The sequence below is a fragment of the Leucopleurus acutus genome (genome assembly GCF_964270905.1).
Source record: "Leucopleurus acutus genome assembly, chromosome: 4".
In the NCBI taxonomy this organism is placed as follows: domain Eukaryota; kingdom Metazoa; phylum Chordata; class Mammalia; order Artiodactyla; family Delphinidae; genus Leucopleurus; species Leucopleurus acutus.
Window position 1 is genome coordinate 115,786,086 of NC_139146.1, and position 21,981 is coordinate 115,808,066.

General features: G+C 43.8%; 1 protein-coding gene across 5 annotated transcripts in view; it reads right to left on the reverse strand.

The window, feature by feature from the left end:
• Positions 1-17,455: 17,455 nt before the first annotated feature.
• The window catches only part of RASGEF1B (RasGEF domain family member 1B), a 34,839-nt gene continuing 30,313 nt past the window's right edge, over positions 17,456-21,981 (reverse strand). For all 5 annotated transcript variants that reach the window (XM_082837817.1, XM_082837813.1, XM_082837814.1 and 2 more), the window contains 3 exons: positions 21,630-21,753; positions 20,400-20,472; positions 17,456-18,818 (listed from right to left, as the gene is read on the reverse strand). In XM_082837817.1, coding sequence (XP_082693943.1) covers positions 18,794-18,818; positions 20,400-20,472; positions 21,630-21,753 — 222 coding nt within the window. In that variant the 3' untranslated portion in view covers positions 17,456-18,793. The remainder of the gene's footprint in view (positions 18,819-20,399; positions 20,473-21,629; positions 21,754-21,981) is intronic.

Here is a 21,981-nt window from a genome sequence, read left to right on the forward strand (position 1 = left end):
GGCATTCAAATCATACACACGGGTGTTTGTAGACAGTTATCATATCATTAGTCACTGCCTAGTTAGTCTTGCTTTCATGTTTCCACATAAATGAATCCCTCCTACTCCCTCAGTCATGTCTGTCCTTACTCTCTGATCTTCTTCCAGTATTTCCATCTCTTCTGGGCCCCAGGGCACCTCACTGATGAGAGTTACCCAGAAGGAAACCAGAGTTACCCAGAGTTACCCAGAAGGAAACCATGGTGTGTGGACTCGGGTTAACCCTTTTCATACCCTTTTCCAAAGTTGGAACCAGGAACAAAGAAACTTCATTATGGTGGCCACCTTACTTGTACAAAATGTCCAAACTGGTTTTAAAGTGCTTGACTATTTGCCAGCTGTACTCATAACAGAAATTTTGCAAGCGTACCTCTATAATACGTTATAATACATTTAATGTCTTTGTCCCCATAATGCTCAAACTTTATAACGGGGACAATAGCCTTTTGTAAAAGCGGATAGAGTGAGATTCAAGGAGAGCAGAGAAGATGGGATGGCGACCACAGGAAGAGATCTTAACCTTGTGTGGGAAGAGACTGTCCTTGGAGAGCCCTGGCAAATAGTCACACTGGGTACAGACACAAACCAGTTAAAAAGGGATGTGAGGAATAGATGGAGGAAGATGGAAGTTGGGTTGATGGTCTCCTGTTGACCTCAATTTTCTTGGTGAATCAGGAGGCAAGATGGTCAGCTGAGAGAGAATAGGACTGAGGATGGAAGGGGTTTTGAAAGTGAAGGCTGCGGGGGCAGGGAAGGGAAGGAGTGGGAGTTTGGGGTTAGCAGATGCAAGCTATTATATATAGAACAAATAAACAGCAAGGTCCTACTGTACAGCACGGGGAACTATATTCAATGTCCTGTGATAAAGCGTAATGCAAAAGACCATTAAACATCATTTCTATAAAAAAAAGTGAAGGCTGGACCGACCACGGGAAGAGGGAATCATTGAGAGCCCGGCTAAATCCGGAAACCCTGACCAGGAAACCCTGACCGGGAAGCTTCAATCTGCACTCCCACAGTTTTCTTTTCCAGCCAATTATATCATCCATGGTTGTTCATTCTGTTGAACATTCCTGATCCTGCCCTCTCTTCTCCATCCTAACTGCTGCTCTCTTGGTACAAGATTTCATCACTTTTCACCTGCACCTGATTGTTTCCCATCTCCCATCTCACACTGCCTGTCTTCCTTCTTTCTTGCAGCTGCCACGGTGACATCTCTCACCACCCAATCTGATCATGACTCCCTAGCTTAAAAGACATCCACGGCTCCCTTGGCCATGGGATGGAAACCATGTTCCTTTCCTCTGCACATGATATTTTGGTAAATTGAAAAGTGGCAATGAAATTTTCCCTTCCCTGTGTGTATGCACCTTTGCAAACTGACTTTGCAGTTCTTCCCATCAAGAGATGGAGTCTATTTCTCCACTGCTTTAACTTGGGCTTGGGCGTGTGATTTGCTTTGGCTGATGGGACAAGAGCAAAGCTGACACATGCAGAGATTGAAAAAGCCCTCTCTTGCTTTCCTTTGAGACCTTTAGACATCCACGTGAGCAAGTCAGTGGATAACAGACCACATGGAGGGAGGGTCCAGGCATCCTAGACATTCCAGCCAAGGCCATCATCAAGCCACCAAACCCAGCTGACCACAGACACATGGACGAGCCCAGCCTAGACCAGCAGAAGAACTGCCCAGCTCAGCTCACCCCAGATTTCCGACCCACGGGTTTGTGAGCCAAACCATTCAGTTTTCGGGTGGCTGAAGATTGGAATAGGGCCAGGGAAGTGAGGCACCCAGGGTGCAAAATGTAAGCAGGGCTTCACTCATATTTCCGTGACCCTGAACGTGAACCTCCTTACATTTTGTACCAAAGGTACCTTACTCACCTCCCTCACCTCACCCTATAGTCCTGGTCCTGCGTAGTTGGTTACACAGCCATGGATAATGATAAAAGGATCTTCTCCACCTGGCTCCTGGAAGGTTTATTCTGACCAATCACAGCGCCTGTACCACGGCCACCAGTCCTTTAATCTCCCTGCTGTGTCCTGTGACGTGTCCGGATAGCTGTGACTTATGACATATTGCCCTGTACTCCTGGTGACAGCTGCTGGGCAGCAAATTCAGAAGTCTGCTGATACAAAAAGCTCTGCTCGGACAAGGTTAGTGATGCTTATTTAGGCCAAGAGATTCTCAACCCTGGATTTTTGAACCAGGAAATTTTGAGAAAATCTGTCAGAGACCTAAAGTACTAATCCATTAACACCTGCCTGTGAGATTCCCCAGGGCATCCTCGAATCTTGAATCGCCTTCCAGAATCAGCCTCCATCATGTGTCCATATACTGCAGTTCTCCTTAGACTTACTTGAGATCCCCGCCTCTCCTGAGCCTGCTGGGATTTTTCCCCCTTGGCACCACAGAAGTCTAACCGCACTATAGCTCTTTAGCCTGTTGTCCCTTATGTTCTATTTGCCCTTTATGTGGAGGAACACTGAGTCTATTTTTCTAAGCACACATCATTTTTTATACCTTCGCTCAGCTTTTCCTTCTGCTAGAAGGCCCTCCCTTTCATGACTCTGAGAGAGGACTTTGTTGGTGCGCACCCAGATCCCTGGAACCATATGCGATCCTTTAACAATATCTGGCACCCTTCCTCTGACTTCTGCCTGCTCTGCAGCTAGTGGCTCCCTCCCGGCACCCAGGACCCTGAAGATGCCCTGTCTTTTCCCAATATGCCTGGGAGTTTCATCCCCTCCCTGTGCTCGTCCATCATTGTAGCCCATTACCAGTGACAGACTGGTGTGGAAGTAGAGAAGCCCAGCTCTCTTACTCCAAGGAGGACAAACACCGAGGTGTCATTGACGATCCAGAGCTCGGGGTGAATCTGAGACTTCACGTGAAATGGCACTCTTGCTTAGCTTCTTCCCATCCTTATGATACAGCAAGTCCCCTGCATACGAACCTTCAATTGTGAACTTTTAAAGATGCAAACGTGCATTTGCATGCCCAATCACGTAAGTTCACGTGTCTGACATACAGACATTGTCCCATGCGTCCATCCCCTACAAGTGGTTGTGCTTTTGTGTAATTTGCTGTACAGTACTGTACAGAGTACAGTAGTACAGTGTCTTTATTTCAAGGCCCGGATGTCTGGAAGCAAGCTTAAAAGCAGCGGTGATGGGCTTCCCTGGTGGCGCAGTGGTTGGGGGTCTGCCTGCCGATGCAGAGGACACGGGTTCGTGCCCCGGTCCGGGAAGATCCCACATGCCGCGAAGAGGCTAGGCCCGTGAGCCATGGCCGCTGAGCCTGCGCGTCCGGAGCCTGTGCTCCGCAACAGGAGAGGCCGCAGCAGTGAGAGACCCGCGTACCGAAAAAAAAAAAAAAAAAAAAAGCAGCGGTGATGTAGCTGGTACTGCTAAGAAGCGCCAGGAATTGGAGGCCCAGAGAAAGGACGAAGAGAGACAAGAGGAAGAAGGAACTGAAGAACCGAAGAGATTCACGACACAGGGAATGGCGAGGGGATTTTCTTTATGTGAAGAGGCACCGTTAGTTTTTGAGGCACAGGACGGGAATGTAGACTTGTACATGAAGGTTGCAGCAGCCGTTCAGAATGCAATCCAGTGCTACCGTGTCATCTATGACGAGAATAAAAGAGCTACTACCCAGACAGCTATGGGTCATTTTCTCAAGAGGGTAGATGGAATAGAATCCAGCAAGGAACCAGAACCTGGGCCATCCACGTCAGGCGTGAGTGAAATTGCAGCTCGCCCTCCATCTGCTATTGCTGACGGTCCTTCAGCTCTACCATCCCCCACCCCCTCTCCCTCCTCCAGTCGGTAACTCTTCTTGACTGTTCACTCGATGCCAGCCCCTGGATGCCAGCTGCTGTACTCACCATTGTACTTTTCAAGGTATTGTACTATAAGAGCAAAAGTATTTTCTTTATTTTTTGTGTCTGTTTTTTATGTATTATTTGTGTGAAGAGTATTATAAACCTATTACAGTACAGTACTATATAGCTGATTGTGTTAGTTGGGTACCTAGGCTAACTTTGCTGGACTTAAAAACAAAGTGGACTTATGAATGAGCTCTCAGAATAGAACTTGTTCGTATGTAGAAGACTTACTGTATCCTGAACTCCCTTACTGGCTTCTCCTGGGAACACTTCCCTCGCATGTATCCTCCTGCAAAATTCATACCTGTGCTTCTAAGTTTTGCTTAATTATCACTTCTGTGAAGTGTCCCTGACCACCTAGGGAGAGAGAATCAATCACTCCTTCCCCTGTGCCACTGCTGACTTCTCCAGCAACTTCAAAGCTTGCATTTAAGCAAGTCCATGTTTACAAGTCAACGAACTGTCTCTCTTATTGGTCAGTGAGCACTTTGAAGGCAGGGGTATGGTTACATTACTATCCATGAGAATATCTCCTGTAACCATTAGGGACACAGGACATATTTGTTCATTAGAAAATTATTTCTATTGACTTGAAATCTTCCTTGTAATCTTCACTTTTGGACCCTTACTCTTCTCTTTTACACAATAGACTAAAACCTTCTGACAGTGGTTATTTCTCACCAGGTTTTCCCTTCAGGCTCAACAACTCTGGGTCCTGCCAAAGTCTCACCTGGCTTTGATTCCTAAAACTTCACTATCCTTATCACTGTCTTCTTGGTGCTCCGGAGGTTATCAATATCCCTCTAAAAGCTTCAGAACTGAAAACAATAGGATGAAAAAATGTTAGGATGGAATAATACAGATATGGTTTAGCAACCCAGTTGGCCACAGACCTCTAGTCTTCCTCCATCTGGATGCGAGATTTTTCTTAGTGAGACTGAGATGGCTGCTAAAAGCACCTGTGTGATGTCACACTATTGGTCCAGTGGAGAGACAGGTCAATTTAAATCACTAGGGTCCTTTACGTGAACTTTGTAAGAACCATTTCTCCACTTGAATTTACAAGAGTGAGTTTTGAACCTAACAGTCTGTCAAGCTTCATCTGATTTGTTTTTATTATTGTTTTATTGCAGCAAAACAAAATGTTTTGAATATTGATGCCACATCGGTTTTGTGACCTTTTCAGTCTTCATGCTGGTCAGTGATAAAAATGAGAGCAGACCAGGACAGAGTGAGAATGCTGTCATTCCGCTCCAAACCTGTATCCAGGCTACACTGTCACCCATCCACAGACTGTGGGCACCATTGTTCAGCGAGCTCTGAATTCTGTGCTGTGAAAGGCCTGAATTTGTTCCCCAATAGAATAAAATGAATACTTATCTAAAAAATTGGCAAAAATCAAGTGTTCTTATGACTTCAAAATTTTCCTAATCTATGGAGTGAAATTACAGAGCAATTAAGAACATGAATTTAGAGTCTGACACAGATAAATCTGAGCTGTGGCGCTCAGCTTTTGTGACATTAAACAAGTTTCTAACATCTATATGCCACAGCTTCTCTACCCCTTCAGTAAGAATAAGAATGGTTTCTACTGCATAGGATAGTTGTAACTAAATGAGTTTATCTCTGTCAAGAGTTTAACAGAGAACCTAACATACAGCAGGAAGTTCAATACACGTTATTACAAACTAATGGGCACATTGGGGAGGGGCTTGATGCTTTAGGGGAAGCAATTCTGGTCCCCAATTCAGCGTGTGGAGGGGGTTTTCCCACTCTTACCAAGCAATTCTCCAACACCAACTGGGGCTCCGACAATTCAGCTGAATTCTGAGTCGGATCCCACAGGCTAAGGGCACAGTCCTACAAGGCTGCCTGCCTCCCCCTCTTCAGATGCCAATCACAAGTCCGGACTGTCACCTGTATTTCTGACCTGTTGGCTATATTTTGAAAATTCCCACAACCTTCTCCTTGGGTTTGATTAATTTGCTAGAGTGGCTCACAGAACTCAGAGACATATTTACTTACTAGACCACCAGTTTGTTATAAAAGGATATAACTCGGGAACAGCCAGATGGAAGAGATGCAAAGGGCAAGGTACAGGGAAAGGGCAGGGAGCTTCCATGCCCTCTTTGAGCACTCCACTTTTCCCGAATCTCCACGTGTTCACCAGCTCAGAAGTTCTCTGAAGACCCTCTTTTGGGTTTTTATGGAGGATTTATTTCATAGGCATGATTGAGCAAATCATTGGCCATTGGTGATTGAATCAACTTCTAGGCCCTCTCCCCTTCCCTGGGGTCAAGGGATGGGGGTGGGACTAAAAGATCCAACCCTTTGGTCCCATGATTGGTTCATGGTTGATTCTCTGGGCAACCAGCACCCATCCTTAAGTTTGGTCCAAAAGTCACCTCATTAATACAACAAAAGATGCCTTTATCACTCTCGTCACTTAGGAAATCCTAAGAGTTTAGGAGCTGTGTGCCAGAAACAGGGACGAAGACCAAATATGTAGTTCTTACTCTAAAGCACAGTATCACAGGGGAGGATCAGTCAGAAGGCCTCACTGAGAAGGAGACATCTGAGCCGAGCTGATGAAGAAGAGGGACTGAGCCATGGGGCTGTCTGGGGAAGACTGCTCCAGGCCAAGGGGATGGTTAGGACAAGTCTTCGTGTGTGTGAGGACTAACAAGGTGAGCGTGACTCGATCTGAATGAACAAGGGGGAAGATGGTGGGGGAGAGGCAGGGTTATGTCTTTCTTACAGGACCTCAGATTTCACTTTGAGTGAAATGTGAAAGCACTTTAGGAATGTGAATGATGGGATGGGTGGCATAAGGGGACCTGTGCTCTAAACCACCACCCTAGCTGGTATGTGGCATAGGGGCCATAGGAAGGCAAGGGTTTGGGACTGTTGCAATAATCCAGTAAAACATGATAGCAATCCAGTAAAACATGATAGCATCTTGACGGGGGAAACGTTGGAGGTGGAGAGAGTCTCTAGATGTATTTGACGGTGCCCTCTACAGAACTATTGACATACAGTGAAAGAGAGAGGGGTCCAGGGTGAGGCCAAGTGATTCGTTCTGAGCAACCCAGAAGATTGAATGGTATTTATTGAGTGGAACAATGAGAAGAGGCACAGATTGGGGAAGTGTATCCATCAGGTTATGCTGTGGTAACAAACAGACCCCCAAGTTTCACTCAATTAACCCACAAAATTCTCTCTGTCACTCATAGTGCATGTCTACTGCCATGGCAGGGAGCTCTTCTCTGATTATTAATCGGGGGACCCAGGGGGACTGAGGCCCTAGGGAACCTAGTGAATTGTACTCTGGCTTCTCAAGCTCCTGCTGGGAAGTGAAGTCACTTCCCCTCACATTTAATCAGAAAAAGCCACCACAGAGCTCTGCCTAACTTCAAAGAAGATGATGGGAAATGCAACCCTACCACATGTCTGGGAATCCGAGAGGTGGAAATATTTGGTGACTAGTACCAATGACTACCGCTGAAGAGAAAATCAGGAGGTTTTTTGTTTTTGGCTTTTGGACACAGCCATCCAAGTGGAGGTGTAGTGCACAAGTTTGAGGCCCAGGGGACAGTAAGGGGTGGACACTAGCTTGTGGAACCAAGAGTTATATAATTCTAGGGGAAGTTTTTCTAAGTTAAAGAATTCAAGGGGGAGGGATAAATTAGGAGCTGGGAATTAATATATACACTACCAAATGTAAAATGGATGGCTAGTGGGAAGCTGCTTCATAGCACAGGGAGATCAGCTTGGTGCTTTGTGACCACCTAGAGGGGTGGGATAGGGAGAGTGGGAGGGAGATGCAATAGGGAGGGGATATGGGGATATATGTATGCGTATAGCTGATTCACTTTGTTGTACAAGAGAAACTAACACAACATTGTAAAGGAATTATACTCCAATAAAGATATAAAAAAACAGTATGTGTCTCTCCCCCCCCCCAAAAAAAACCCAGATACACAATACTATGTATAAAATAGATTAACAACAAGGACCTACCATATAGCACAGGGAACTATATTCAATATCTTATAATAATGTATAATGGAAAAGAATACCTATATGTGTATAACTGAATTACTTTACTGTATACCTGAAACTAACACAACACTGTAAATCAACTATACTTCAATTTAAAAAAAAGACAAAGAATTCAAGACTCAATTCAAAATTAGGTACAGCATCTTAGAAGGGGTTGTACAAGTGAGAGGCCCTAAAGGTTAAGCTATGCAAGCTTCAAAGTGAATCCATCTCTGAGAAGAAGTCCTAGCACTGCAGATGGGGAGTCACCCGGTAACAGTCATCGGGTGACAGAGGGTTTTAAAGCAATGAGACTGAATGAAGTATGTAGTGATGATAAATAAAGGAGTCCCTGATCCCTGGGGGTAATCCAGTGTTTTGAGATTAAGAAGCAATCAGCAAAGGAAACTGAGAAGTAGCCAATGAGATAGATTTGATAACAAAAAAATTTTTTCTTTTTACATGAACTTTGTGTTTGCTCCCTTATACTCTGCTATTTATTTTTTATTACATCTCTTTTCTTGAACTACTGCAAAATGGAGAGTCCTGGATAATTTGAATTTTCACACCTGAATTCAAAAACCTGGGGTGGCCTCAGACCAATTCAGTTCAAAAAGAAATTCAGCATTGAACCAGCAGTATAAGGAGAAAGAATAGACTACAGGTCAAGAGAGGAAATCTTAACTTCTAGCCCTGTCACCAATTTATTAATTCACTAGCTCCAGGTCACATAAATCCTCTGGACCTTAGTATATGCATCTATAAAATGAGGGCTATATTATTTTCTCCAGAGTCCTTTATGACTCTGCCATTTCACCCACATATTCCATGTCACCATGGGTTGGAACTCAGGACTGGATCACATCAATTTTCGTGATATGTATTTAATAGAATTCACTGATTTGTGTAAACATTTCAAGTTCCCTATTCATTTTACATTGATTAAGATTGATGCACTTGAAGGTAATAAATAAAGTATGGAACCTTAAAAGGATGTTTGGCAATAAAATGGAATGATTGGAGTTGCAGAGTTCAAGGTAAACTGTATTTACCTAATACCTTTATAAACCTCCTCTTTATTAGAGGGATTTAATTAATTTAATTAGGGATTTAATTTAATTAGACTCCAACTAACACATAATTTAATCATAAAAGAGACAGTTTTCTAGGGCTGCTGTAGCAAAGTACCACAAACTGAGTGGCTTAAACAGAAATGTATTATCTCTGGGCTCTAGAGGCCAGAAGTCTGAGATACAGGTGTCAGCAGGGCTATGATCCCTCTGAAGACACAAGGGGAGGCCTCTCTCCTACCTTCTGGTGGTCCCTTGGCTCCCTAGGGGAGGCCTCTCTCCTACCTTCTGGTGGTCCCTTGGTCCCTTGGCAGTGTAACCCCATCTCTACATGACGTTCTCCCTGTGTATGTCTGTCTTCACATTTCCCCCTTTTTAAGGATACCAGTTGTATTGTTTTAGGGCCCATGCTAATAACCTCACTTTAACTTGATTACCTCTGAGAAGACCCTGTCGCCAAATACGGTCACATTCTGAAGTACTGAGACTAGGAGTTGCACGTAGGTACCAATTCTAGGTGCCAGGATTCCAACACATCTTTTTAGGGGGGACACAATTTGGCCCATAACACAAACAACTGCTGCCCCCAGCCTCAGTTCCTCTTCATCCTCAAGGACACCCACACTGTGAGTCTTCTTCTCCCAGGGCTTTTATCTCTGCCTTCTTAACATTTTATGAATCTATTTCCTCCTCTCTACCTTCCCTGTTTCGACTCAGACCCTCCTAACTTATTGTCTGGTCTAAGACAAGGATTTCCTATCCAGTTCCTCTACGTTATTCTTTTTTTTCTTTTTTTTTTTTTTCTTGCGGTACGCGGGGCTCTCACTGCTGTGGCCTCTCCTGTTGCGGAGCACAGGCTCCAGACGCGCAGGCTCAGCGGCCACGGCTCACGGGCCCAGCCGCTCCGCGGCATGGGGAGTCTTCCCAGACCGGGGCACGAACCTGTGTCCCCTGCATCGGCAGGCAGACCCCCAACCACTGCACCACCAGGGAAGCCCCTCTACGTTATTCTTATGATCACCCCTACCGCAGCCCCAATTCTCCATCCTCCCCACTCCCTCCCCTCAGCACCAATTCATCCTCTGCTGAGCAGCCAGTGTTTTCTTGCTAAAATGCACCTCTGACCTTGTCACCTCACTGCTAAAATCCCTCAGTGGTTTCACATAGACCTTTGGATATAGTGCAATTTCTCAGCACAGATCTCCAACCTCTCCTCTAGATCCTGACTACGTCTCAAGCCTCAGCTTGAACCCTAACTCAGCCGTAAGAAACACGAGGTGGTTCTTTGAATAGTGCATTTTGTTTGTGCCCTATAGGAAGGCTGCTCCCTGCATATCAAGAGTCTCTGTGTCGGGCTTCCCTGGTGGCGCAGTGGTTGAGAGTCCGCCTGCCGATGCAGGGGACACGGGTTTGTGCCCCGGTCCGGGAAGATCCCACATGCCGCGGAGCGGCTGGGCCCGTGAGCCATGGCCACTGAGCCTACGCATCCGGAGCCTGTGCTCCGCAACAGGAGAGGCCACAACAGTGAAAGACCCGCGTACCGCTAAAAAAAAAAAAAAAAAAGTCTCTGTGTCAAGTGGGAAAAGGTACCCTATCGGGGAGGATGAATTACAATAAAGTCCCCCTTCCTCCTGTTGGAGGCGGCCTCCGTATATGTTCATACGCAGCTTGGGGCTGGATTTCAGTGCCCACTCCTCCTCTACTCCAGTACAGAACTAAATAATATAACCATGTATGGCTTCCCGGCCCTGTACACACATGCAGTAGGAATTCCCCAGGCAAACATTCATAAGATCTCAGGTTTGCATCTGCCAGGAAAAGCTCTCTGATCTCCCAAGCCGATTAGCTAAAGAATAGAGGATTCTGTGGGAACATCAAGGCAGGACCGACTCCCAACACCTGTTGCGCTGCAAGGTGGTTTCCTCAGCGGAAGGTGAGCTCCTTCAACATAGGTGCTGGGTCTTAGTCACACCCCACTATGTCAGTACTCAGCATAGTGTGTAGCATACTTGGTACATCTCAAGTGAGATTTTTCCATTTTTTTCTTGACAAGTAGAGAACCTGTGAATTCAAAAGTGCTGGAATAGCTGAAAACACCACAAGTTGCTGATGGTGTGAACCTGGGCAAAGTCCCACGCAGGCTGGCCTGCTCTGGAGGGAAGCTGCTTAGTGCCAGGGAGCCGTCCTAGATGGTGGTTCTGGTCCCAAGCCATTCACCAAGCAGCTTGATGGCTAGAGGAATCAATCCCTTGGTAAAACCTTTAAAGCTCTTCTATTTTGTGGTTTTATAAGGCTCTCTTGTCCACATTTCTCCCCTCGCTGCCTAAATTTAAAAATTTTTCTCTACTATATGCCCTAAAACTCCACCAGCTAGAAAGTGAACATGAAATGATTCTCAGTCAATCACACAACCATATGAGTTAGATTGATAAATTTAAACCTTCAAATTGCTAGTTAAAATCAACAGTCCTGGAAGAAATGTACATCTTGATTTGGAGAGAGGAGTGAGGGGAAGCTCCAGGGCACAGACCATGTGAAGGTAGAAGGATGGGAGCTGGGACTGTGCCAGCCTTACTGGGAATAGTGTTGTCTGTTACTGACAAGGCTGAGTTTCCTCCATTCATCCCCTATCATCTAGGGCACATGACTGCTGACCTCCTGGGGCCCAGGCCCATTCCAAGCAAGGATAATTGATAGGACTCTTTGTTAAGGCAAAGAAAAGAGACCCTATAGATACTACAGCACCTGGGAATTGTGCTGAAAGAGGTGGCCAATCCCAGCGGTAATAAAACTCTCTTCCTTCATGCCTTCCATGAGGGCAGAGTAAAACTCCCTTCAGGTTCTTTCCAGATTGACAGAGGACTGGCTGAAAAATTAACACGAGAAAAACCAAGCACTGTTTGTATCATACTCTGAACTCTCTGAATAGAGGAAGTTCTATTTGTAAGATTATCTTGGTAATAGGCCTGCACCCCCATCTCTTTATAAAATTTAAGGGCAGAGCTAAGGGATCCCATCGCAGCAGGGCTGGATTTATCTGTAAGCCAAGAGAATACTCTGAAGGAAAAAAAAGCATTTTACAAATCCTGAGCCTCTGTGGGGACACATAAGAATCCTTTGGGTTAGCCTTATTTCTCATCTAAGTTTAAACTGGCTGAGAAAGCGAGCCCCCCGCTAGCTCTTCTCTGCCCTGCCCAAAGGCCTTGATCATTTTTGAATACGTGGAGAAGGGCTGGTGATGCCTATTATTTTCCAGAATTTTATGAACTTTATTTTATGGAGTCGGTTCAGGAAAGTACTGTAATTAAAAATAATCCTCTGGGACTTCGCTGGTGGCACAGTGGTTAAGAATCCGCCTGCCAATGCCGGGGACACGGGTTTGAGCCCTGGTCCGGGAAGATCCCACGTTGCCGCGGAGCAACTAAACCTGTGCACCACAACTACTGAGCCTGCGCGCCACAACTACTGAAGCCTGCGGCCCCAGAGCCCATGCTCCGCAACAAGAGAAGCCAATGAGAAGCCTGCACTCCACAATGAATAGTAGCCGCCACTCGCTGCAACTAGAGAAAGCCCGTGCGCAGCAACAAAGACCCGACACAGCCAAAAATTAATTAATTAATTAAAAAAAAATCCTCCTAGTTATCTAGTTCTATCCATTTACCTAATACCTATTTTAACAGCTAATAGTTTGTAGTTTCCCAAGAGAACAGAATTTCTTACTTCATTGTTTTCTTATTAGATCTTAAATGTTGAGTATTACAGAAGCTTCCAGCACTGCTAATGTCACACCTCTTCTTAAACTCCCACTTGTCAAAGATTTTTTATTTACATATCCCTCTACAGTTTTCTCCCTCTCCTGAGTTGTTTGCCTTTTTCTTCTCTGATCGTTTCTCTTTTGCGGAGGTCTTCCTGGATTAGGATTCATGGAGCATTTGTAGCCCGAGGAAAGAAGGTATCCATCCTCACAAGACTGATCCATGCCCTTGCTGGTTTCCCTCCATGTAGGACTTCCTGTAAAAGGTATGTCAAATTCAGGAGTTTACCACTGTCTGGACAGTCTTCAGAGAAGGTCCCCAATCATTTTCAAAAAAGGAAATTTGACAAAATGCAGAAGGGGACTCTGATCATCACGTGTCTGGGTCTTGATATTTTAAGCCAAATAGTGATTCATTTGTGAATGACTAGGTGTGAACAGGCACTTTATATATGATTTTATCTACATAAACCAGCATAATTACAAGAGCTGCCATGGCAAGGATGTGTTCTACACAACAAAGTATTTTTGTAGTCTTTGGAAGCTCTGCTTTCTTCATCTAGCACCTTTGAAATCATACAACTGGTTTTGCACAGAGGGTATTTTCTGGTTTCTGGTCTGGGTAGCAATCTCTCTTTACTATAAAGAACTCTATCCAGTGTGTGGCACGGGATTGGAGGGGGTAGCTGAGCCTTTATCGCTTCTTTGTCTCCAATCAAATAGCAATTAGCCTCTTATCCCTTCCCTCTTCAAACACAACAAACAAAACACAAAATTGCTTGGCAGGAGGAAGGGAAGTTTGAAGCACAAATGCAGGATGCTGTTATTTACTTGTTAATTCACCTTTCTGTCCAGCAAGCTGAGAAAGTGCTTTCCCAAACCACAGACTCTCAGATCCGGACCGGCCAGTCCTCGTCAATTAGTCCAGACCCATTACTTCCTGATGAGGACACTGAGGTCTAAAAGGTGGGGAGACTTCCCCCAAAGCCCCAGAAATCTAGGGAGGGTGAGGTTTAGCCCACAGCCCACATTCTTCATCTAATACCCTTACAGAGTGTATTTCAGATTTATCCCATGACCTTAAACAGTCAGTCCCAGTTTTTCTTTTAATGATGGATTTATATATATATATATATATTTTTTTTTTTTTCCCTTGCGGCACGCGGGCCTCCCACCGCCGTGGCCCCCCGCCCCCCACCGCCGCGGAGCACAGGCTCCGGACGCGCAGGCTCAGTGGCCATGGCTCACGCGTCCAGCCGCTCCGCGGCACGCGGGATCCCCCCGGACCGCAGGGCACAAACCCGCGTCCCCCGCATCGGCAGGAGGACTCTCAACCACTGCGCCACCAGGGAAGCCCCGTTTTTCTTTTAATGATGGATTTTTATATTGTTTTTAAAGATGGAATTCTTGTCATGATTATTAGCTGTATACTAATAAACACAGAGGTGTATTAATCTAATTACTAATCATAATAAAAACAAAGCCCTCAGTGCTTTGGATTTCCCTTGCTGATCTCTGAGGATAGTACCACCCATGAGAATGGATCAGAATCACTTGAATTTACGCTCATTTCCAAAGTCCAGGTATTATAGGGGGACGAGATTTATTCAACTCCAATAAAGCAAAAACCTGTGAAGCTCCAATACGAAGACCGATAACCGGCTTGCTCATGGGTTCAGCATATATGTACTGAACACACATGAACTCCCCACATGGCTCACCTGTACTTACGAGGACCCATAATCACATTGCAAAAAAATGAACAATGCCTATGGTCCTCCAGCTGCTGTGTCTCAACCAAGTTAACAACACACTCTGTTGAACTGACTTTCCCACAGTGATTCATCCAGAGAAAGATGATTTCATGCTTTCATTTTCTCCAAGCAGCGTAGGTGGAAAGAGGGAAAGAAAGCAAACTTGGTTTCATGGTAGAAAACCCAATGGTTTGGCACTCTTCAAGGAACACCTAATTTTCTTGCTTATTCTGAGAAATATTAGTTCCCTTCTTTAATTCTCTAAATTGTGTTCCATAAACCATTACCTAAAAGTCCTAAAATGTTGGATGTTGTGCACGTTTAAACTTAAGTACGCTAACAACTAACTATTCTAAGGCAGCTGCCTCATGCTGCCTAGAATGTGAGTACACATTGGGATGTTTCATTTCTTATTAGATCGAATCTCAGAGAAATGAAGCAGGGTTTTAGCCTTGTGGAGTGGGGTTTAAGCCTGTTGAAGGCTGCTAGCACTAAAGAGGGAACTGGCTACCTGGGAATTTCCTCATTGCATTAAGTAAAGAAAAGAAAATGCATCCTTTAAGACGAGTTGATTCTTAAGTACAGAATTAAGGCATATTTTGAATTAGGGTCTATTTTGCACGGAGCTGGCCTTATTTGCTAGTTTTGAATGACAGGTCCTTAATCTTCAAGGTTTGGATACATACACCTCAAACCACAACGTCTCTTCTGTTAGCCTTGTGTAGAGTCAAGTGATCTTGATTACATGAAGCAGAGAACTGAGCAACTATCTAACCATTCAAACCCAGAAAATAATTTTGGCTTGACTTATCCAGGAAGCGCCCCAATTTTCTAGTAAAACTCTGGAATCCCAGGTCTGACAAAAGTCTTTCCTTTTAAAATGTCTTAAGGGTAAAGTTAATAGAGTCACCATCAGAATCTCTGAGTTTGATATGTTTAGTTAGTTTCCGGGTCACTAAGCACATTTTTCTCCAGGAAGCAAATTCAGGAATTCCTTTGTACCCTTAGCTCCAAAAAAAATTTAGCCTAACACTCTTTTCTATCCTTGGTTGTGTGCTCTCCATCAGCATATCAAGACACGTTTGGAATAGAGGCAGAGGCTTTTGCTGAGACGGGCCACAGGGTAAACAGAATGCACCAAAGTGGAAGGCAGAGCATGTCAATCATCTACAGTTGAACATTCCTGTATAGTTTAGCAACTCACCTTCCAGTGCTGGGCTGTGCTTTCTTGGGATTCTAAGTGCAGGAGGCAGATGGGCAGCAGTTGGAAAAAGAAAGTACAGAGAGAAGCAAAAGTGTGATAAAGGTACAGGACGGGTAAGGAAATGGCAGGGGTGTCAGAGCCGGGTCCAGTGGAGAGGGAAAGCTGACAACCTTCAAAGACAGAGGCAAGTCAACCCTTTTCCAATGATTTTCTTTGTTAGATGAAAGGTGGGCCACAGCTGGGGAACTCGGGCCTGTGTCCCCAGAAACAAGGGACACTTCAAATTGTGAAAGGAGCTTTCTGCCTTCCCCACCCAACCCAGCTTGTTGTGAGGCTCCCTCTGGCCTCAGCTCAGAGCCTGCTGCTGAGGAATTCAGGGCGTACCTGGACAGAACTCTTCCTGAATCCACATCTAGGGGCTGACGTCACACGATGCTGCTTATGCTTGTGTTTACCCAGGCTTCCACCCGGCCACAGAAACGATCTACGCACCTAGACCCAAACCCACAGACGGTGCACAGAGGAGAATGGTGACTGATTTCCACAGATAGGTTAGTACCTGGTTTAAACCACTGGCTTATCTGGACATGAAAACAAGAGACAGGTATGAGAATGGTAACTCTTTCTGTGAAGACTTTTTGTTTAAATAGCCTTAGAATCTCTAAGAATCCCTAATTTGTTAAGCCTAACACCATTTTAGGAAGAAATTTCTCAGTAGCCACATTTATGTATCTAATGCCTTAATAGAGACTTTAGAGCATTTTTACAAACTCATTGTAAGGCTCAGAACAACCACTTAGAGAGTAGAGGTCAGCAAACTTTCTTTCTGTAAAGGGCAGAGAGTAAATATCTGAGGCTTTGTGGGCCATCCAGTCTCTGCTGCAACTACAAGACTCTGATTTGTAGCAGAAAGCAGCCATGAGAAAGTGTGTAAGCAAATGAATGTGTCTGTGTTCCAAACACTTCATTTATGGATGTGGAAATTTGCATTTCATGTAATTTTCATGTATCATGAAATACTCTTCTTTCCATTTTTTTTCAACAACTGTCACCTTGTGGCTCAAACAAAAGGGGTAGACTTGGCCAGCAGCCCATCATTTGAAGACCCCCAGACATAGAAGGCTGAAAGGTGGACATCGTTGCTGTCATGGCAACACATGCAAGGTGCAGAGTTCAGGGAAAGGCAAGGCGGCAGTGCTGCAGGGAGCCCCGCTCCGAGGGTTCCAGGACCAGCAGCATCAGTATTGCCTGGGTCCCACCCCAGACCTAGAGAATCCACATCTGCAGGTCAGCGAGATCCCCAGGTTCCTTGCAAGCTTGGAGGTTATACTGAAGTCTCAGAAGGCTTGGCAGTGTGATCTCAAGGCTGGGCTCTGGAATTAAAGGTCTAGTTCAAATCTTTGCGTCTCTCATTAGTTATACGGCCGCGGACAAATTATTATTATTATTAATATGCCTGTTTCCACGTCTAAAAAGCGATGATGATCCATGGCGAACACTTAGAAGTGCCTGGCAAGTGATGCTTATTAACTGTTTACTATGATTGAGTTTCAAAATATCAAAGGCCCACGCACATACTCCTAAAGGCCACTTCCCCAAGGGCAGACACATTTTCAGCCGGTCACTTGAGTTGAACAGCTGAGACTGCAGCTCCCCCAATACCCCCCACCAATCCCATCCATTAAAGAAAACAAAGACACCACAACTCCTGGCCGCAGAGTGTCAAATATATTGATGGTTGTAAAGGGACGGCTTGGAGACATTTTAGGTCTGCTGAGATGGCGTGCAGCATACAGACATGCTCTGTTTTTCTGAAACCATGTCATTAAGTTTGCAAATACATCTCTGTTTTGAACATGATGTCTTTTTTTTTTTCATTAGCACAGTTTACTACTACAGTTTCTCCTACAGTAAATAAATATAATGGCTGTTTGCAGAGCCACTACAGATTTATTTAGATGTTTAACAAGGTGAACTATTTCACAATTAGTTCGACCTCTGAGTCAACAGCAAGATGTTTTTCATTTGTTTTGTTCACTGCTCTCGTGGACGGGGGTTATCTTTTCCAATCTGTTCTCTGTTCACATGTTTAGTCGCTAACAGACTATGAAAGGTAGTGAAAAATAAGTCTGTTTAAAAAATTAAACTGTAATTAGGCCATGGGTTTTTTCCCAAGACCCTTAAAGTCAGATAATTTAAATTTACAAGAGGAAAAAAAAATAGGCATCATGGAAAACTAAGTAACAGAAACACTACTGAGAAACACATCTGTAGAACACAGTGGTCAGCTGTAAACACCTCAGAAGGGTAAAGAAAACAGAAGGTCCTTCTAGAATGTTACACAGTCCAATGACAAACTCTGCTTTTTTTTCTAGTGGCTATTTTCCTACCACAGTGTTAGCTTCATTATTATATTAAATAACTTATATGGGTAAAAAGGAGTTTGCTAACCAGCAGCCAACTCAAAACCTTGTAGGAAGAGGAAGGAGGGGAATTCACAACACAGCCCGAGCTCAGGGAAACAAAGTCTGCAGTTGGCATCCAGCCAGCCTGACCCCTCCCGGCAATACCACTGAGCTGCAGTTTGGGATCTAAATGGAGGGCTTGCTTCCCCTCCCTCTTCTCCCTTTTTCTTTTAAGTTAACAAAGAAACATGGGCTTCCTAAGAGCCAGCACTCAGCTGGGCAAGTCCCATTAGCAGCAAATGTTGAACCAAATTAAAACACACACACACACACACAAAAGAAAGCTCCAGCCAGATGCAGAGCTGTGATTCACATGGAAATTCCAGGAGATGAATCATTGCAGAGCTGGGATCTTTAGAGGATTCTTCCTCAAGTGTCCTCAGTGAACATTACAGTCTCACAAAATCTGAGTCAGTCTGTCAGCTGTAGGGAATAAGGTCCCCGTCTGCTCTTGAGGGAGCGTGCTTGCAGGGACTTCATGATTTTTTGTGGCACTAGATGCCCAAAAACAAAGGCCAGCCCCTCGATGATCTGCTTGAACGCAGCAGCAGCTAGCAGCAGCCAGCATCCCGTGTGTTAAACTCTGCCCAGGAGGCTGGACCTGAGTAATAAAGAAGATAAGATAAGAAGGAAGGTGGCAAATGATCTGAATGAGGATGAAAATCCTCACCTAATACCAGTTTCATCTTTCCCATGTTTGAAGTTTGATTTTACATAGTTTAAAGTAAGTCAGACACAGACAAACATCATATGGTACCACTTGTATGTGGAATCTAAAATATTGATACAAATGGACTGATTTACAAAACAGAAACAGACTCACAGACGTAGAAAACAAACTTATGGTTACCAAAGAGGAAAGGTGGGGGGAAGGATAAATTAGGATTTGGGGAATAACATATACACACTACTATATATAAAGTAGATAAACAACAAAGAACTATACTCAATATTTTGTAATAACCTATAAGGGAAAAGAATCTGAAAAAGAATATATATATATATATATAACTGAATCACTTTGCTGTATACCTGAAATTAAAACACTGTAAATCAACTATACTTTAATAAAAAATAAATTAATTTAAAAATTTTTTTAAAGAAGGACAGAAAAATATTAAGCATTGAAGTCCTTCAGGTTTTCTGGGAGAACTGCTAGTCACTTAAAATAAATATATATTAGTGGAGATGGCCAAAAACCTAGCCCAAGATCAAGTTAATGAAGGCTCCCAAGTGACTATGGGAAGAAAAGAAAATGGGTTTGTCAACCTGGTACAAAAAGGCACATGGGACTTCCCTGGTGGCACAGTGGGTAAGACTCCACGCCCCCAATGCGGGGGGCCTGGGTTCGATCCCTGGTCAGGGAACTAGATCCCACATGCATACTGCAACTAAGAGCTCACATGCTACAACTAAGGAGCCCATGAGCCACAACTAAGGAGCACTCCTGCCACAACTAAGACCCAGTGCAACCAAATAAATAAATAAATATTAAAGAAAAAAAAAAGAGGCACGTGTTCCCAGAGTCTCTTAGTAGAAATACACATACAGCAATTTTGGTTATAGTAATACTATATCCTGGGCTACTTTTGCCCATTAAAGCATCTCAGATGGTTAAAATACAAACTTACCTATCCTAGTTTTGTTTGAAAACACTAGAGATTAACAACATTTTTAAATTTGGAGAGATTCTGTATTACATTTAAAGTCCCAGCTCTCTCCCAAACCAAAGAGGGGACCAAGATCTAGTCGATAAGTGACACACTCCAATTTACTGAACCAGCTGGTACTTGGGTCTCTTTGATCTCAGGTGAAATAAGATTTTACTGTTAGAGCTATTCAGAAATACAGTCTGAACTTCTTATCTTTTAGATGAAGAAAATGTGTCAGTGCCCTTTTTAACATACCACAGGGTAATTTCAGTTCCTCATTCCATAAAATAATGGGAGAAAGAAGAACAGAGTCACTATGTATCTGCCAGTACTAAAAAAAAAAAAGACAATAAAACTGAAGGATGGCAATGAGGATTCCAAGCCACAAAGATTCAGTTAACAGGAGATAAGCTACAGAGAGGACTTGGAACTCGCAGGTGGGGACTCCCTATGACAAGCACGCAGCTTTCTTCACTTAAGGGCAACGTCCTTATTAGATCTGTACAGCAATGAGAAGCAATGAGACCCACCTTAAGGACTTCCATCTGTCCTTCTCTATATGGTTTTCAGGTCCTTCACTCTCATAGGAAGCCAAGTAGAGAGCTACAATCAACCAAAAGTACGAATGCATTAACGCTGAAGCCTTTTCCTGATACATTACCCACCTCCATCCATCCCCCATTCAACCTGAACCAAACCCTACAGCAAAACACACTCCTTAAAATATCAAATTACAACCGGGGAGCTTTAAGAACACAGAATACCACACTTTGCCCCTGACTGACCATCTCAACACAACCCCAAGGGCCTCTTAGGCCAAGAAGGCACTTGGTTAACTAAGACAATTTATGAGGCAAAAAAAGCTTAAAAAGGCAAGCCACAGGATGCGATCATACACTCACATTTATGTTCTTTACAAAGAAGGGGGATGCGAAGGGGAGCCTTTCCTGTTAGCTTTTTAAAAGACATTTTAGCAGGTAAAAAGTCACGTTTTCTAGGCCAATTTTTCACTCTTCTAATGTTTTTCTCTTTAATATTAAGTCAAAAAGAATTCCAAAGATTTAAAAGCTTGTTATTCATCCTGTTTGTAGAGGCTAATAATAATCAAGTCCCCTCTGGAATGGGTCATATTAATTCAAAATGTTCTTCAGTCATTATCACAAACACTACCAATCTACTATGAGAAGTAGTTAATAATGCTATTGATTTCTATAATATTAGGTTATAACAGATTAATATAATCAATCCCCAAGTCTTTTACAAACTTTAAGTTTCTGGTCAATTTTTTTTGTACACAATCACTGTTTCTGCCTCAAATTCCCTAATGTTTTCACAGGTTAAGACTTTCCACTGTTTGTTTTGACAAACAGCAGGGGCTAGCAATTGTTTTGTTCTTCAAATTACCTTGAATGTCAACATATCACGAAACACCCTTTTTCTCCATTAAAGCAAGCCTAAACAAGGGCAAATAATCCTTCAATAACTTTCCATGTGTGCCCAAAGCTCTGCAGATCTAATATTATAAAGAATGTTTAAACACAGAAACGTACTGCTTATCGGTGAATAGTGAGTGCCTGACTCAAATATTTTAGGGATAAATCATACGGTTTTCTGTGCAACAGAAAATTCTTAAGATGGAATAAGTCAGAAAACAGGCCTCATACTACATGAGGAACCTGGCACCAAGCATTTATATGCTGACTTCCTGATCGCAGGGTCTGTGGATGCTGGTGGCGGCCCCGGCTGGACAGGCTACCCACCATCTTCACTAAAGACTGGTACTGTGAGCAAGTACTGTAAGATCTTCCGGTCCCTCTCAAATGGACACTCCACTTGCTTCCATGTCATGAATTCACTCACTTGTTTGGCCAGTTCCCAAAATTTCTAGAAAAGAATAAAATGAAAGTTGAAGTCAAAGGCAGTTATCAAAAATCATGGGCTTGGATGAGATCACTCCATTTAATGTTCTCCTCTGGCTTCTAATCTTCTGAACTCCATAATTTTCTTAATTTAATAAAAATTAGCAATAGATATTTGCTAGGTAGAGGTCCAAATTTACTCAAGTACCTCTGGATAATAATTTATAATAATGGTGCAGCTAATTTATTCTAG